Source organism: Chelon labrosus, assembly GCF_963514085.1.
Source record: "Chelon labrosus genome assembly, chromosome: 7".
NCBI lineage: Eukaryota > Metazoa > Chordata > Actinopteri > Mugiliformes > Mugilidae > Chelon > Chelon labrosus.
The window spans coordinates 25,588,606-25,608,155 of record NC_140343.1 but is presented as its reverse complement, the minus strand read 5'-3'; the positions used below and the strand labels follow the sequence as shown (position 1 = coordinate 25,608,155).

The 19,550-nt window shown below is 40.6% G+C and overlaps 1 protein-coding gene across 1 annotated transcript in view; it reads right to left on the bottom strand.

The window, feature by feature from the left end:
* Positions 1–19,550, bottom strand: part of ptprfa (protein tyrosine phosphatase receptor type Fa) — a 176,288-nt gene that overhangs the window by 109,528 nt on the left and 47,210 nt on the right. Inside the window, exon 5 of the mRNA XM_084548704.1 lies at positions 1,281–1,469. Coding sequence (XP_084404830.1) covers positions 1,281–1,469 — 189 coding nt within the window. The remainder of the gene's footprint in view (positions 1–1,280; positions 1,470–19,550) is intronic.

Here is a 19,550-nt window from a genome sequence, read left to right as displayed (position 1 = left end):
GTGACACAGGATAATTCAGTTTTTTTTTCCAATAAAAGCAAGGAAGACATTTGCGCTTGACTACTGTGTGACTGCATGTGACAACAGGGCCTGTGAACCAAACTGAAACAAATTACCATGTCGTTTGGTTAATGATACATGGCATGTGTTCCTCTACCTAAGGCCCTCGCAGTGACTTGGAGCACATCTTTTAATGTTTCCTCTCTTCTTGCATTCAGAAGAGAGCAACCACAAGATGGGCAGTGAATTGAAATCTGCCTTTTTTTTTTACTGTTGCTGCAAGGTGTTGGCAAGAAAGTTTGGACCAGGACAGACAATCCAACATTGTGTGGGCGCTCCTGATATTTGGCAAGAATAAATATTTCTATTTTCACAAAGAAAGTGAAGTTAGGGAGCTGACAGGAGTTTGATTAGGAGTCATCCAGCTCCACTGTGAGCTGGTTTTCTGGAGGAAGATGTTCTTTTTGCTGGCATCCACCACACCGAGTTCCTTCACATTGCTGCCTATGCTTTACCATTCATCACCATCTGTGGTGTGCTAAGCACGATTGGCAAACCAATATTCCCACACAGGTGCTGCTCAGGTAACGCTGTATATGAGGGAACATTTGTCTCCATCTCAAGCTTAGTGTGTATTTTACTTTTCCTGTCTGCAACTATCATGATTCACATAGGCATTTTTGAATGATGTGATGTCATTTTCAACAACCCTCATGTAGGCCATTAATAGATGTCGTAGATGTTCATTCATCAGCCAATTTGGCTCTGATTCTGGAAACGTTTTCAACTGTGCTTGCCTTTTCTCAAGAGATACACAGAACGATGTAGCCAAATGCCATTAAGAAACTTCTGTATTTAATATAGCGCGACTGAATTAAATCATTTTCCAACTGAAAAGGAATTTAATTAGAGAATTATTAACAAGAAGAAGATGGATCATGTATTGATCAAAAATGGCAACAATTTCAATTAATTTAATAACTGCACAATGAAACAAAAATTTATCTGAGCTGACCAGACATTTGATCTGGTACACAGTACAGGAGATAATGGAAGCATTTCATTCTGTGTCAAATGAGTACACAGGTTTGGTACTGTAAATGGAAATTCATATTCACATATTGGTGATATACAGTAAGTGTTACGAAAAATGGCTTCACCAAATATCCCACTTGCACCTTGCTCTACAAGTGCAGCTTACTCCACGTGCCATGCAACAGGTACCACTTATTGTGGATCAAACATGTTAGGGTAAACAGATTGAGAATGGTGCTTTTTACCTGATCGCAGTTGTTTGATACGCCCATTGCTGCTGCTAATATCCACAGGCAGGAAATCTTTGAACCAGTAGATCTCCGGGTCGGGGTTACCACTGGCTGCACACAGCATTGTAGCTGTACGCGTTCTCTCCACAACCTTCAGCTGAGGCCCCATGTCGATCGTGGGGAAACCATGGGGTATCTGGTCCTCTGTGGCAAATAAAGAGACAAACAAACATTGGCACTCTGCTGGACACAATAAGATTTCAGTCAATCACTGGATGTGCATTTCAGCAAGGACCCAGCCATGAGGTCGCAGCTCTCATTTTGTAACCTTGAGCATGTGTGGTTTCATGCATGAAGTTCAAGCACAGTAAAATCCAGCTGTAAGAAGTGCTGGGCCACTGCATGACTAATCTCTCCGCAGAATTTCCCGTCATGGATGTGTGTGAACGCGAGAAAGGGCCATGCACTCTCAGTGCCAGTTAAATGCTTTCTGACAGAGAAAGGCCGCTACCAAACTCACGTAATCTGAAACGCTTAGCGCAGTCAAATGCCAGGACTGGAACATAATAATAATATCATGGGCTGAAAATCCCATTTCACACCCCTGCCCATGCTTCTCAGACACAGCAACAGCTTTAAACAGCTCTCCAACTCTCTCTCTCGTGCAATATGAATTATGTCGTAACTGTCTCATCCAATAGATGAGGGAACATGTTCCACGCTTTAGTGTACACAGCTTTCCAAAATAAAGGGTATCGCCCTGGAATACATGGGTCTGGACTTGTAAATATAGCAAACATTTAATTTTTTTGGTTATTCTGAGAACTCTGCATTGTCTGCATTGTGTGGTGAAAGCTGAGTCGCTGACGATGTCACTCATGAGAACACAGTAGAAAGTAATGCTTTGCAACAATGAAATCTATATTCTTGACCTGAATACATATTGTAGGGTCTTACACAAAAGAATCTATGGAGGCTTTTCTGCAAGTTAACTGAAGCTTGAACACAAAGTACTGTCGGTCGTAGACCATGTCAACACCGTCAGTCTGACACTTCTAATAAGCAGCTCTTCTCGCTCGGCAAACTCTCAACTCTACTATAACTTCCGTCTCTCTCACGGTGCATTCACTGACATCAAGGACAAAAAACACGCTCTACAACCACAGCAACAATGTCAACAACTAGAACACAACAGAACTGAACATAAACACATGAGCTTATCAGTACTGTGCACTGCAGATAATAGTTTATATAAATCTGCACCGTCAATAGCATAATAATACTTCACAGTGTGTTGTGAGAAAGGATAGTTCAGCTGGGATGAAAAACAGAAAAATAAAAATGCAATATTGCTCTGAAGCCTTCTCTGTGTATATCAGCTGAATGTCTAATATCTTTGAAGATGCGATGTGCAGCCTCCTTCTCTCTGTTACCACAGGACGTTTGGTGAAGTTGTTAATTGACTTCTGTCGAGAGGGTTTGGACCGTTCCTCCGCTAGCATTAACGAATGCCTTTTCAGATGAGTGTGTATTGCAGTAGTACACTTATTGTATTTCAAGTCTGAAATCAGTTTGTTTTATCACGACAGTTGAACAAATAAATTAAATGCATTTTAATCAATGTACAAAACAAATATTTATCAGCCACTGAAAGTATTCCATAGTACAGTACATGTGAGATGTGAGTATATCTAAACTGCTGCAGCACATTTCCAAAAACTCAGCAGGCTGCTGAGGTTTACCAGCTCCAAGTCTGTCTGATTCTGATACAATCGCTCTCTTCATTATGCTGCAGCATACGGGCAATAATTCAGCATGCAGAAGTAACGAAAGCCGCTATCAGCAGCAGCTGAGTCCCGAACAGTCCCAGCATACGGTAAGCTGTGAGTGGAAAACATGTCAATTTGTCACTGTCTCACAGTGCTTGAAGCTAACTTATGCAGAACTCCGCTGAGTTTATGACACGTTTCAAAGTTGATTTGCTGCGCAGTTTAGGCCCAACTGATGTTTTTATTTATTTATTTTTTGTCACAATCCCAAATGAAAGTCATAAGAAAGTCACGCAGTAGATATGAAAATGAGGTCGACCTTTATAGATCACAAGACACCTGGATAGAGATGGAAGTGTGGAGGTCTGCTTTGATGCGGAACTATAAGAAATCTATAATAAGTATTCCATAGCTGTTTTGTTGTTCTTCTTGTTTAATTGTCTTGACTTTTCTGCGGTGAAAGGATCAATGCCTGCCTCACTTTCAGGAGAAAATCCGTTTAACCTGGAATACTGCTGTTGGTGAGATTATGTCATTACAGGTAATAAAAGATTTCAAAGAGCAAATAATATATTTAATAGTGTAAAACCACATTATAATATAGTTGAAAATACTATATTAGACATCATGAATGCTCTTGTTTTCGTATAAATAACTTGAGGGAAACAAACAGCAGCCGGTTTTGTTAAAGGCTGCCCTTCTGGGGAACCATTCATCCACGGCAACCTCCTACGTCTGTGGACCTTGATGATCTCTAAAATAGAAATGATGCAGAGTTGTCAAACTTTTCAGCATGCAGTTTGACAAGCTCTCCGTGCCTTACTGGGACAGCTTCTAATAAAGAGCTTAGTATGGGCCATGAGGAAAGGAGGAAAAGATGGTGACAGATTTAAAATGAAACTCCAGGGAGCATGGGAGAAGTAACTGGCTGGCTGAACGCTGGTGGAAGACTCCCAGCATCATCAAAAAGCCTCTTCACTCCACACAGTCAGCAAATGATACCACTCATATGCCGTGACTTAAGCTGGCAGTGGGATGGAGAAAAAAACAGAAAAGGGACACAAGCCCATAATACTTTCATTGTCCCTGAAGTTTGACATTAGAGCAAATCATATGCTGCCAAACCAACACATTCCTAAACATATGTGGTTTTGTGTCTTTGTGTTTTATCCCTTTTAAAACATTCTTGTTTGTCACACATGTAGTACTCTCTGTATTCAGTACAAATCAACAGCTGCAGAAGCATACAGCTATAGAGAAAACAAACAGACAAACAAACAAAAAAACTAAAGACATAGTCTAACATGTATAGCGTCAAATCTGGGCCAAGTGTTTCATTAACTTGAAGAAAAAGGTTTGAAATTGAAAGCTCACACTTTGATCTTTGAAAAACTTTGAAAAATACAACATTGTACTCAAACTTAAAGGAAGTGTTGGGAAAGTTCAGTTGTGGAATGCCCTTGAAAAAATTACTCATTTTCATTTTTCACTGTTATTCATGTTTCAATATTTGAGTTTAATTCTTTTTTCCAGTGGGAGATTTTGTGTTTTCAGATTCAGATCTCATTTTTGCCCAGCTTTGAATCTCATGTTTTCAGTTTCAAATATTTTTTTTTTCCCAGACGTTTTTCACTGTCAGAAATTATTTTTTCAGATCCACTCTTTTGTGTGGAGCGTGGAATCAAAGGTGACATGGTGGCATGGTAAAGACGTCTGAGGACCTTCCTCAATCGCGTTGCCTTCAGGAAACATGTATATTACTAGATATACAGTATGACTAAACACTCATTAACTGATGCAGGTGATGAAGTTCCCTGTAGCGAGATAATACATGTCAGCTATTTTTAAATAGATATTCTGAGAAATTATTCCAAATATTATAATAGTGGGTACTTTTTCTAACAATACCTAAACAGAAATGTGCCAAATCTGTAAAACAGCTTAATGCTATTAGCTATTAAACTCACCGTAGAATGTCATCTATGATCTGACAGTGACTTGTATGATGAAACACTAGTTTCTGGTCTGGATTCAAAATTCTGCATCAACAGTAGCACAGAAATGTAATTTCTTTTAAAGAACTTTGTTAGAATTATGTTCTATTTGCAAGCAGCTGTGGTACAGATAGCCATGTAACACCCGGAGCTGAGAAATTCAGGTTTGAAATGGCATTCACATCAAACAACATTGTATATTATCTGTTTTTTTCATATGGGCAAGTAAATTCCAGGGTACCAGTACCTCACAATCTTACTCACTGTTGTCTTGTTGCTACACTTGATGGGACTTAAGCACATTGTTAATAAAATTCCAAAAGTTGAAAACTTGCTTAAAAAGTACTCAACAGTGGTAAACAAATAATCTGGACACTGTGGGTTTTTTTTTTTTTTTTTTAAAGAATCACCTTACCAAGTATTTTTCTCTCTTTTTCTTTTTTTGTAATATTCTTTGTATTTGTTGATCTCAGCTTCATCATCATTATGTCACTGGTTCCTGGAACGAACTTCAAACTATTTCAGCATGGAGTTCAAATCTCTCTGGAAATCTGGGAAATGGTGAGGTGTGGTGCTCTCGATGGCAATCATAATCCACTTCTTGCATGTATTGCAAACTAACTACATTTCATACATTACAGCATCTTTTATTATGAGTCCAGTATTTTTTATTGGCTGTACTGGCTGACTCAGATATTCAGCCAGGGTATTTATCCAATCCAAAGTACACAGCTGAAGAAATGCAGCAAACTAATGAACGAGTAATCCATCCCAGGGAGACTGGGGCTACAGCTTCATTATCCTTACAAGAAGCTATGACCGACAGGGACCAACCTGAAGCTGAACTTCTGAGAATGACTGATCGTGCCTTCGGTCAAATTTTTCTCTGATTCTAACATAAACTGAATTAGTCTGAATTTCAGTGTGTGCTGTATTTGTCGGATGATGATGCCAACCACGATGGAGCCTGTGTGGCTACAGTATGATGAACAGAAATCTTACTGCACACAGAGGTCAGAGGTAAGACGTAATGCATGCTGGAGACCCCAAAGATAAGTCCTCATAGGGCCCCCAACTGCAGCATACCTCACACGCGCTAAGCATTGTGGGAGATACGGGAGATGGATAACGAGACGCAATTTTGTGTCAACCAGTTGTTTTGACTACTGTGTCCATCGGATCACGGCGGTCACACTCACAGAGTGGCCTCTAGCATTTCAGCTTTTCTGCATTAACCACGGGCACTTCCGATTTCTGACCAATCACAGAATAGTTGCCGGAACAAGCTGCGAGAACTCCCAAACGAGAACAAACTTTGTTTTCGCAGCCCGAGGAGCGAGAACAAACTTCTCGCAGAGTATGTAACAGCCCTTAGACGAAGGGAATTTGAGAGTTTCATCCACTGGTAGCTGGACGTAGCTTGCACTTATTCACAGCCACTATGCCATAGTTGTGACATGCAGTTGTGGTATCCAATTTATTGTTGTTTATTTGTTCTAGTTGAACAGTGAAGTAACGTCACTTCAGACACCTGTTGTACAGAGAACCACTGGTATGCCCTGCCTGAATTACTCACCTCCATGAGCTGTGCAGGTTTTGAAAGGATTTGGGAATTGAGCATCAGCTGTCTCCCAGCTGGGATATACTCCAGCCCCCCAGCGACCCTCCACAGAACAAACGGCTACAGAAAACGAATGGATGAATGACTCCTGATACATGGAAGCACTGCGATAATGGCAGTGCGAGCAGGACAACTGAGCTTACTCAAACTAGCACGCAGAATAATTTGATGAATGTAAGATTCACAAACTGAGAGACACACATTAGTAAAGGATAGTGTGCATCCATGGAGAGCGCGTCACATCTCACACAGAATATCGCAATAAATAAAAATGAAAAAATAAATAGACAAAAGAGATGGGTCATTTTTCAGTTTACATGCTGTTGCAGACAGCTGGATCCAGCAGGAGTTAGCGTCAGCCTCAGGTGCACAGCCGAGAAGAAAGATGACAGAATAAAATTAATGATGGCAACAGTGGAGGTCAAAATTTGTGCCCACTGCTCCCACAGAGAGAAAGAAAGTTGGGTATGCACGAGTTTGACTGAACTTCTCATACTATCAAAACACTGCAAGAAACAAGGAAAAAGCTGTTTGTCACCAATTTTTGAATGATTAAATCTATGACAACATCTCTTCTACAGCAGGTCATTAACTGTATCTGTAATTACTGATCAAGGCTAACACGGAAACAATGACCTAGGCACTTTTGGAGTTTGCTGCAGCTGACTGAAATTTCAGCTGATAATTACTTGAATTAAAAAAACAAGAAACATGCTGATTTAAACAGTTTTTAAACATCACTTTGCTTAAGATTAACAACTTCACAAACACCACCTCAAACAAACTCATATATTCTACTCAGCTGCAGCTCTTGGCTGAGTGCTCGAGTCATTCACTTTCACTTCATTCACCTGAGGAAGAGGATCATTACCATTCAAATGGAAATACTTAGCATTGTTGTTTCAAGGTGTCATTTCAAAAGCAGAAGTACCAACTTTTCTTCATTACTTTCATTATTTATCATTAACTGAGCAGTATTATTGAATCTCATTTGGAGTCGCAGAGCTGTGACCCTGTTAAGTCTGCTAAGGTTCTTCTGACAAGTGAGGCAGAAAACCTTGAGAGTACTGCAACACGGTGTGTGTCGCTTCACTTAGTGCTCAAAGTGTGGCCATTTTGACATTGTCTCTGGTTTTCCTTTCCAGATGGCCGCCATTGAACACATCAAAACCTCTGACCTCAAGAAAGACAAACAAACCCTTCAAGGAGATATTCCTCCACATACAACTCACACTCAGCAAGATAAGAAGGTAAAAACAGATTGCACAAGTTTTATTTACCGAATAGATGATTTTTACGCACAGCCTAACTTGTCTGAAATGCAACTATTTGTTCTTTACCAACTGCTTTCTCTTAATTTCCTCCGTTCTTCATTTTTCTTATTCAATATGTCTTTGTGCAGCTTGAAAAGGGAGATAACAAGCTTGCTCAAGATGAAATGTGGGTATGAGGAACCAATGGTGGCCATTGTGGTCGTCTACTTTGAAACTAATTCTTGCAGGTTTCTTAATAAAAAAAAAAACAATAAAAAAACAACCTTCTAACCGTCTGAAAACAGAAAGCAACTTGTAGCTGTGTATGATGTGCACAGCAGTGGTGTTTTCTCTAACAGCTCCATGATCTGTCACATCTTGAACTAGGGGTTGAACGACTTAAGATTTTTTAAAGTCGACTATTATGTGTCAAAAGCCGGCTCTCGCTCGGCAAACTCCCAACTCTACCACAACTTCCGTTTCTGTCATGGTGCATTCGCTGACATCAAGGACAAAAAATACATGCTCTATAACCACCGCAACATTGTCAACTAAGAGAACACAACTGAACATAAAGTCATGAAATTTGCTATACTGTGTGCTGCAGATATGTACAGCCTATATAAATCAGCACTATCAACAGCATTTAATAGTCCTCCACAGAGTGTTGTAAGATGGGATAGTGTAGCCGGGTAAAAAAATGTGGTATTTCTCTAAAGATTTCTCCATGTACTGCAGCCAAAGGTCTAATAACTTGAAATGAAATGACAATGAAATTCACCAGCAAATTGTTGATGTGCAACCGACTTTTCTCTGCTACCGCAAGGCGTTTGGGGAAGTTATTGACTTCATTCCTCTGCTGGCGTTAGTGGATGCCTTTTTTAGATGAGTGTTCAGATTTACATGTTTTGAATGTCACAGTAGAATGGGCTTCATCTTGAATGAAGTATTTCCACACACTTGATAAACCGCAGCTAGTTTGAGCAATGACTCACCGGGCTTCTCACCCGTCTTCTTGGAGGCGTCCTTGCTGTTATTTATGCTTAACGCGACACGGCACAGCGGTCAACTAATCAACTAGTTGACTAGTCTGTACAACCTCTAGTTCTTACTGAGTTAAAGACTAGGATTTTAAGTGATGTGTTTGAGGAACCGTTAGAAACTTGGCAGAGCACAGATTTCTCCTTGGCAGAGCACAGATTTCCCAAATCTCTACAACTACTGTTCACTTTAGTGACTACAGCTTAATTATGGTGCAGTATATTTGTCTTTTACAATTCTTCACCAACTAGAAATTAGAGTACACTGCACACCATTTTACATATGAAGACTAATAACATTTATTAAGTAAGAATGAGCTGATGGGATTAGATACACATCCATGGCGACAATGCATGAGACACACAGGACTCAGATCATCTCAGTTCTTGTAAATCATAATTCTTGTAAATTGTGTACTCATCATTGTTTATCACTGATGTATGAGGCACAACTAAATGATTTAGCGTTACCTTATGAAGTCATTAGTTATAAATTATAAACCTATAAAGAGAGGCTTATTAAATGGTGACAAATACTTGGTGAATTGTATATGTTTGTTGTGGGATAACAAAAAAAAAATACTTGCTAAAAATCTTGCTAACTGGAAAAAAAAAAGAAAAAAAAAAGAAAAAAAGATTTGGTGGTAGCCCAACAACAGATGCCAGAAAGTGAAATGTTAGCAAGTCCACCAAGTAAGCACCTGGTCACAGGCAGATTATGGCCATTCTGTGCAATAGAAATGAGAAAACCCACTTATACCCCCTTAAATTAAATTAATGTTTAATGTACTGTTATAGGCAGTTAGAATTGCAGCCTGGGTGCATCCCTGTTTGCTATAATTGTGTAAAGTGGCCTGGCTAATGAGAGCCAAATGAGCCAATGTGCATACTGAGCTATGATATGGTGTTCTTGCCTCATGTGAACTAAACATTCAGCAGATCACCAACAGCCTTGGCACAATAGGAAATCTGATGGGTACTGATCGAAAGGTGGCGTCGATCAAGGCATGTTGGGGTGCGTTTAGGTGTGAACAGAAAACACGTCTTCAGGTACACGAAATAAAATGCAAACAAAGCTATGTCAAAGACCGTACACAACATGATAAGGGCCATGAAACAAAGAAAGCCTTTCAGTTCAATCATAGTGTCATGTGCCAGGCAGGGGCAGTGTATTTCCTTTGTTTCTTTCTCTCTCTGCCACCCCCTGTTTGTTATGAGTTGATTCCACAATTGATTCCACCTGAGGAGTCTGACGGTGCCTGCTGATTAGTTGTTTCGGCCCCCGATCATCCAATTACGACCCGGGGCCTACATTAAAAGGGATCCATATACAGGATCCTCTCTCTGCTGCTCTGCTGCTTGCTCTTGGCTGGTCTGCTTGATCCAGTCTTTGCTGACTATTATTTTGATTTCTGTTACCTACCTTGTTTGTTATTGAGATGTATAGACCTTTGAGTACCATTTATGTCAGTTGTGGTGGAAGGTGCAGACTATAGGTGAGACTGGGGTACTCTATGCACCACATCACATGGGTAACCTTTTGTTTTTACACACTAGGATTATTGGTTGGTGCCACCTGTGTATTTTTGGTTACACCTTGTAGTAGATAAAATAGTTAGGCCTTTTGTTTGTTGCTTTCAACATGGAGAAGTTTGTTAGCCAGGTCTTGTTTTGTTATATTACTTTCGTTTATTTGCCATGACCACGTGGTCCAGTCCTTCCCCACTGTTCATGCTTCAAGCAGATTTCCAGTAACCTTTGTATTTAAATAAACCCTGTTAAGTTTGCGTTGCATCAAGACTCAACTTCATTGGTTGTCCAGTGTTCGTCCCTGAATTTCCCTAGATTCTCATAGGGATGTAACACACAGTAATGTACTGAGGGGTGTAGCTGGAAGTACATTATAAATGTATCTGTAATCTCTGCATTCGTGGTTTATTGAAATGACACGTATGAGCTCTTAAAGTCGAAACTATAGGTGCCCATACAAACAAACAGTAGTTTTCTAACTTTTCAGTGGAACATTCACGACAACAACTTCACTACAATGTGACGTCACATGTAGAAACAAACTGCAGGATCACATTGCGAGACCTAGAAAACGAGACAATCTTCAGTTTCCTGGGCGTATTTATGATTATATTTGATTTCTCATCACACCTCAAGAAGTACAGATGCGAATAACTAATAAAGACTCATTGCCTATGCCCAGATACAACCTCATTTTCCCTTGCTGAAAGTCTCCCTTAGCCAACATTTCATTTTGCATTGTTGGCAGTTACTCAATTAGTGATGGACAGTACTGCCAATACTAACAGAACCAAACTGAGAACAAGATTGGGAAAAGAAGTATAATTTCTGACTTTCCAAAACAGCTGTGGAAAAAGTTGCTGCGATAGACAAGTTGAAAAAAAGTTGAGAACAACAAGAGTTGTAGATTGATGCTGCTAAATGATACCAGAATGTTGTAACTTTCTTGCTGATGCTGGCATGAAGGAAGAGCAGATGCCGCCAGGCTAGGAGAATTTCCCCTGATGCCTGCACCTTCACAGTTCTGTTGGTGCAAACAGACGGGCCTGTTGGGCAGCCTGAGATGAGGATCACTTACACTCCGGACTTTCCCAGAGTGACTGTGGCTGCAAGGGAATATTTTGGACATGAAACAATGGTGTTCAGGATGGGAAGATTCAAAGCAGGAAAACTATACTTTTCTATGTCTTCTTCTTCTGCAAGGCACATTGCTTCTACACTTTCATGATAGGTTATAGTAATATGCTGATAGTTTAAACAATGTCAGCATACAAAGAAAAACAAAATACTCCCGTATACACCGCTGTTGTATTGTGGCAGCTATTTCCATAAATTTCCACAAGAATGGAAATTAGTTTTCACCCACGACAAACTACGACCCTAACCAACGACAGCCGAGTTGATCTCACTTGTACGTGTCACTATTTTAAGGCCCATTATTCTGTCAGTGCTTCGAGCACCTATAGGTAGAAAAACGCTATGTAAATACAAGACCGTTTACCATTTGAATCCGACAAAGACCTTGCCAAAGCAATTCAGTCGCACTGCTTTGACACTCTTTCTTTCTTGAGAGTCTGGTGGAGCTAACAGGAATCGTGCTTGTGTGTATATTGCAGCCCTTACAATACAAGATATAAATTTGCTGGAAACAGAAAGTAAATCTCAGTTGGCTTGTGCACATACTGCATATGCCATTACCCTTGTGCTTTCTTGGCCTCAAAGCATCTTGAAAAACTTTGGGATTGGTCAGCCAGTGTTATTCTTGACAGACCTTAAAGTCTAATCCAATGGCGCTTCCAGTTATGCCAAAATTTCGCCAGTGGGGAGCAGACAGACGGAGGGTGACCTACGAAACTTGGAACAAGAGACCAAATGCGTCTCTGAGCTGTATTATTTCTTTAAGTCAGCCCATCCACTCTATCCATCACTTTAATCAAGCAAAAGCCAGAGTGCCTCTCAGGAGTAACTACATGCTCTAAAGAGGATATTCCTGGCAAATTAAAAGAGCCAGTAAATGTGTGAGCAGAGAGAAGGTGCAGGGGTGACTGGCAAGACAAGGCAGAGAGGGAGAGATCTTGGCAAGAAAGTTATATCTGCCAGTTGCTTCATCAATTAAAAACAAGCAGCTCCCACATGTTCTGTGTTCCTTTCTTATGGGAAACATTTGGTCTAGCAGAAACAGAAAAAAATATTATACATACACAAAAAGTTTGCAAGGTCGCGTGGGCTGAGAAACTCAAAACAAAAGTGGTCATCCTTTTTGGATCACTAAGGCGCATTACACATTTCTATGTAATCTGGGAATAAGATTCATGGAAGGTCATGTTGCTGAACCCAATGAGATTCATCCTCTGGTGATCAACAGTTTCCAAAGCAATAGTCCAGAAACTCCAGAATAACTTCTGGAGGCCGACCTAGATTCTGCAAATGTTGTCCCAGACAGATGTTAACAACCGTGAGAGAGAAGTGTGTAAAAAAAAAAACGGTCATTAATCTAAGTCTCACCAAGAGACACAAACCTCATGTTTCCTGTTGGTAAGGTTTTGCATTTCATGTTTTCTATCCATTTATATGATTTTCTTCCTATTCCCTTTATTGTCATTGTACTTATACAATGACAATAAAGACATTCTATTCCGTATTGTTTAATTCTGCCCACAATATGCCGCCATTCATACAGTCGCACACGTATGCTTTCTCCTCTGGTGTCAGCAAATGTTCGTTTTTTTCAAGAGCAATTCGTTTCACAATTTTTCTCTGCCGACCTCTGTCATTGTTCAGTTTGAGGGCCTCAAAGCACAACACACCAGTCAAGAAGATGAAAGCAAACAACTTACCATCCTTGAACATGGTTGTACAAAACCAGGAGGTCAAACAAACACAAGGGACAAATTGAGAAAGAGACCACATAAAGCTCACAGACTACCAGACCATATGGCAGATGAGTAGTGGTGAGCTAGGGGCATTTGAACTGCAGCTTCTGATCAGCAGAATCAGGTTTGTATACAAGGGCTGGGAACAGCAGGTGACATAGCAGGCGGCAAAACAACGCGGGAGGGAGTGACTGCTCTGAAAGGACAGGACTTGGTGAACAGAAAACAGTGGGTATCAAAACAGGTAAAACATGAAATGCTCTGTTGATACAGTGTGTGTGTGTGTGTGTGTGTGCTGTCTATGAATACAAACAGAGGGAACCACACCTTTATCCCCCTTAGATACACATTTCATAATGTAAACCGGTGATGTTTTAAGCTACGGATTTGAAGACAAGTCCCCTGAGCATCTCAGAGACCTGGGGAGTTTATATCACTGTTTACACTGTATTTCTGATACTCTGTTTAATTAGTAGGGATTACCTGTATGTGTATTTGCCCCATTGATGTTGGGTTTGTTATAAAGTAGGGGTTGTACAGACTAGTTGACTTCACTGCTGTTCCATGACGCTTTAAGCATCAAGTCGACAAGTTGCAGATCACGTGACAATAACAACATTGACGCCTCCGAGAAGACAGGTGAGGAGCCCAGTGGACCGTTGCAGCAAACTAGTGGTGGTTCATCAAGTGTGTGGAAATACTTCACTAAAGATGAAACCCATTCTAACGCTAACTGAGGAATGGTCCAATTCCTCTCGACAGCAGTCAATTAACAACTTCACCAAACGCCCTATGGTAACAGAGAGAAGGAGGCTGTAAATCAACAATTTGTTGGTGAATTTCATTGTCAAACACCTTTAGCTCCAGTACACGGAGAAGGTTTTAGATAAATGCTGCTCCACATGTTGTGGAGTACTATTAAATGCTATTGATGGTGCCGAGTTGCAGCCTGTTTTTATACAGGCTATACATATCTGCAGCGCACAGTACGTGGCGCATGTGCTGTCTGTCTCAGTATATGTATTCAGGTCAAAAATACAGATTTTATTGTTGCAAACCATTACACCTAAACCCATAGGACACCTAGTACGAAGTTCATTTATCTCTACATTTCCACTTATGTAATACAAATTCCACCCAGAATGTTATAGCATGCTAGCCTTGAAAGCTGGGCAGACACTGTGCAACATTTATTAAACATGCATGATGTCTTAACTCACACTACACGCTGAGTGTATATGAGTTTTTCTGCACAACTACAATCTACAAATTCTCAGCTCAACCCGTAAAAGGCCAATCAAAAATCCACACTATGGAGCTCACCAGGATGAAAACAGCAAGTAAAAGGTTCATACCAAGCTGTACATATTGTGTATAATTACACCCCAGTTAATAATTACCTATCTAATAGCAGCACTTTCAGTGACAGAACAACACACATACATAGCCATCAAAAGACACAGAGACAATATTTGAAATCTTCATTACCATGACAGTTCCACTAATAGGACATAGGACAGTAATAGGACATAATCAACAGTAGTGTTAGTGAGAGAGGACGCATCACAGTATGTTCCTCATTAGGGCCAAGAATGGGATTTCACGTGCCATGGATACCCTAAACGGCTTACAGGGAAACCCAATGTGCATCTGGTATAAATGCAAGAGATGTGACGACCGTTACCAGGTATTCAAGGCATTCATAGTTTCACAAGTTTGTGTGTTTTTTAATTAAAAGGAAAGTGAAATAGTTGCATAACAAATGGAAAATAGACTTAGTTCAACATTCAAATTCTGCGCAATCTGTGACATGCACACGGCTGACCAGTTGCAGCATGAGGTGTATGTGGATGTTCAATTGTTGGTTTCACAAAGTTATTTAACCACCATCATTTGACCATCTGACAGGAGGTTCTTATGAAACCTGCTGGCAGATTAAAGGCGAATGGACATCTAGTATAAAGTCATGTTATTCATTACAGATTTGTGCTTTGGTTGCATAACATATTTGAGATATTTTTCTATATATAATTTGTTTTTGCACAACTTCTTTTAGAACTGGAATCCAGCGGGCTCGTAATTGTGGTTCCTCTGGTCTTTGGTTAATAACGCGTGGTCAGATTCATAAGAAAAGAAAAATCAATGCAAGTGAATCCACTGCTTATTCTTGGGTTTGTATTTCCTTTTTTAGAGTACATTCTTGCATATTTAGACCCAAATTACAAGAACATTTACCAACGCCAGAAGTGATTCAAAGGCCTGTGGAAAGATGCCATTTTACTATTGACTTATCCAAATATGTTTTACATCTAAAAATTGAAAAATTGCTAAAAAACAAAAACACAAGCCAACAGCAGTTATTTTATTCTGATTCACAGACTATATAAAAATAAACGTGTTGCCTTTTCCTTGTATTGTCCAAACTGACGCTATTTTCCAGGGGAAAATGGGGAGGGCCATCTTGCAACTTTGGAGCCAGAGTCTCCTAGAGTCTGCCAGAATCACAATGACCCGATAATATTTTTGAATTATATTTTTTTACAACTCTCACGGTCCCACATTAGCGCTTTACAGAGTGGTTGACATGGCAACTTGTAGTCGCCATTATGTCACGTCCTGTTTCTATAGCCTCAAATAACTAACTAAAATGAAACTTATCCAAGAAATAAATTGACACTGCAACATGCATCAACATTATATTAACTACCTAAAATGACAGAAATCATCCTTGAAAAAAAAAAAATAATAATTTGACGTGTATTTTAGTGTTTTAGTCTGGCGAAAGTCCCATCCACTAACATGGAGGGGGTGGAGCTTATGACCTACAGCCAGTCACCAGGGGGAGCTCTACTTGCTTTGGCTTCACTTTTGATGAGCTGTTCTGCCTTCCATCTTTATACTGTCCATGTTTTGATTATTCAACCTTGATCTTTAATTCAACTGAAAATAACAATAATGAATTAATAATTGAAGCTATAACACCGGACATTATGCATATAAATCAGTGTGACACAATCCTGATTAACTCTCTCCTGAGCAAAAATAAACTTCTATACTGTTGATATCCGCTGTAAGCATAGCCATACCTACACAGAGGAGTATAATTCAGCCTTTTTTTTTTTTTTTGTCTGCTGCAATGACACCATTTCCCATGGGAAGCATTAGAGTGTCATTCTGTCTTCTGATGCCATGGCAGGTAAGTTCCTTACAGATGGTCCGCACAGCGTGATGAGAAAGTAAAAGAAAGTGTCCTGAAGTTTGCAATGACATTACTTACAGACAGGACTGTGCTTCAAATCCTCTGCGGAGGCCTGCCTAAGAACTTGGATGGATAAGGTAATTCTCAATGTCACCTGTGGCTCAGGCGGAGGTCTAGGCAGACAGGGAGGCCAGTAAGTAAATAAGCATCTATTCTCACACAAGACTGAAATCTGATGACTTTAATTGCTTCTTTATCAACGTGCAGCACCCAGGCGCTGTATGCCTTGTGTGGGTGCATATGCATGTGTATCTCTGTCAATGTATCTCCTCGTGCCTCTGTGAACTGTAGGCTATATTTGCCAGCATGAGCCTTTGAGCCTTGAAGCTGAGTGTTGGGCCTGTTGTGGGGAGATAAACAGCAGAGGGAGATGGCAGATAGTAGAGTCTGAAATCTCTTTACTGCAGAAAGTCACTTCAGCGGCATCAACCCTGTACTAAATATGCTCTCTTAAGAACACACGCTGGATTGGGAAAGGAACACTTGAATCTGTGCATATTTGTTTCCAAGGACTGAAATAAGCATTTATTGAGCACAGATCTAAAGATTTACCGTATGTCTAGATAAATGAATGCCTACTTGGGAGTTTACTTTCTACCTTTTCAACAATTTTCACATTCTGGTGATAGAAATTTCGAACCAGAGAAGGATTTTCTGCAGACCTCTGCTCATTCACGATGTGCAGCGTTTCCCTTTCAGAACTACCTGTGCACAACACACATCTGAGAGTGTGCACTGGTGTGAGATTGGTAGCTGAAGGGAACGAGTATGTATGTTTGGTAAAGCTCCAATCGAACTGTGTTTAGTTGGGATTTCGGTGTTCACTGTTCCAGAACCGCAGCCATGTGCAGAGGAGCGGACGACCGAGCAGACCTGGAAATGCAGCTTTAAAACGAGGGAGGGTTCTTCCTGTTTAGAGAGAATGTGCACCCAATGGAGCTTGATATCCATCATTCTCAGCAAGGTAATTTTGACAGATCAGAACAGGTCTTTTCCTTTAACTCTACCATCGCATGGTCCCTAGCAGATAAACTCAGGTTTCATTAAAAAAAGGCACTCTTACAGAGTAGGTAATGGAAACATGCGTGATAATTTGGTTGATTGGTCACTTGCTGTATTGAATCCTCACTCTACGTGCCTGTTTGTGTATGTGAATATATAGCAGGATCCTGTCTGCTCTAATTACTACTGAGAAGGAACCCACTGACGTTCCCAGAGGGCTCCTGTCATAGCCTGCTGCCATTCAAGGCGCCAATATCCAAACACAGAGCATCTACCAGACCTGACACACCGACACGCACACTCACTGAGACACATAATTAGCATAACATGCTGATGACAATCCTCTAGATACAGTACATGACCGGGCAATACGGTGCCAACCTCACTATGGTATATGGTCCTGCTTTTATATTTTACCTTTCTATCAGTACTCAAAGAGCTTTACAGTCACTATGACACATCTACCCAGTTGTTTGGGCCTTATATGAGAGAAGAAGAAAGAAGCAGCTTATTAAATGCACAGATCAGGCATAACATTATGACCACTGATAGGTGATGTGAATTTCATTAACCATTGTGACAATACAGTGTTCTGCTGGGAAACTTTTGGATCTGTCATTCATGTGGATGTTACTTAGACATGTCGCACCCACTTAGACCAGAACAGGCAGCGGGTTTTTAATCGGTGACGTGACAATGATGATTTAGTTTGTTTGACTGCATTAAAGTAACATAATGGTCCTCACACTGACATGGAAGTTATAATTGTGGTATACAGCACAAGACAAACTGCTGGTTTCTTCCAGTATTGCCATCACATCTATGTGACAGAAGGAGAAAAATGGTGTGTGTGCTTCCTGTAGCTCAGTGAAAGTATCTGAATGCAGCTAGGCTGTGGATGGCCTGTAGAGCCTGCATGGGTGATGGATGACAATAATTATGTGGAACATCCACTAGTGTGTGAGTTTGTGTGTGCGTGTGTGTGTGTGAAGGTGGGGGTGGTGTGTTCATGTGAAATAATAACAGTGGCATGGCTGCGCTGTTCATTCCTGGGACCCAGTCCACTCCATCACCTGCCCCCCTCCACTGCCCTCAGTCTCCAATCTTTTACCTGTCTACAGCATGTAGGGTCCTGGCTTTGGGGCCAGTCTAGCTTTAAATACACTTTAACAACATCACCAGTCTTAAGGACCCAAGAGAGGAGGCCAGCTGGCCGAAGTGTTGCCTGTAATAAGGGAGTGATATCAGCAGGGAACACTGACTGCTGAAATTGTAATTTGTAATCTGTCTAGCAGTGGATGGATGCAGCAACAAGACTAGTGTGAAAAGTCCTGTTGCTATGAATAGTGTGCTGCTGCCTGCAAATATAATTTGATTATGTTGATAGAGTTGAGGATTTTTTTTAGCTACGTAATAATCATATAAAACATCTCACTGTTACTGTTGTTGTTGCTCGTGTTGTTAGTGGGTTGCTCTGGGTCCAATGGGTTGAGGGGAGGGGCCTCTGTGGATCATCCCACAGATACTTCATCAGTTTGGGATCTAGTGAATTTGGAGGCCAGGTCAACACGTTGTGCTTCATGTTTTTTGCGTTGTTCCTAAACCGTTTTTGTGTGTGTGCCTGTGTCAGGCTGCACCCTGCTGGGGATGGCTGCTGTCATCAAGGAGTGTCATTGCTATGGGCTGGGGGTGTCTGGTCTGGTCTAGGTGAGTGGTACATATCTAAGGAACATCCACATGAATGCCAGGTCCAAAAGTTTCCCAGCAGAACACTGAATTGTCACCAGATGGTCAATGTTATTGACCATTGTCAGTGGTTTTAATGTTGTGGCTGATTGGTGTATATATTCGCTAAGAACCCTAACCCTAACCCTAAGAAAAGTTATTTGCATGCGTTCAAAAATTTAAAAATGAGTGCAATTAGAAACATTGTCCTACACAAAA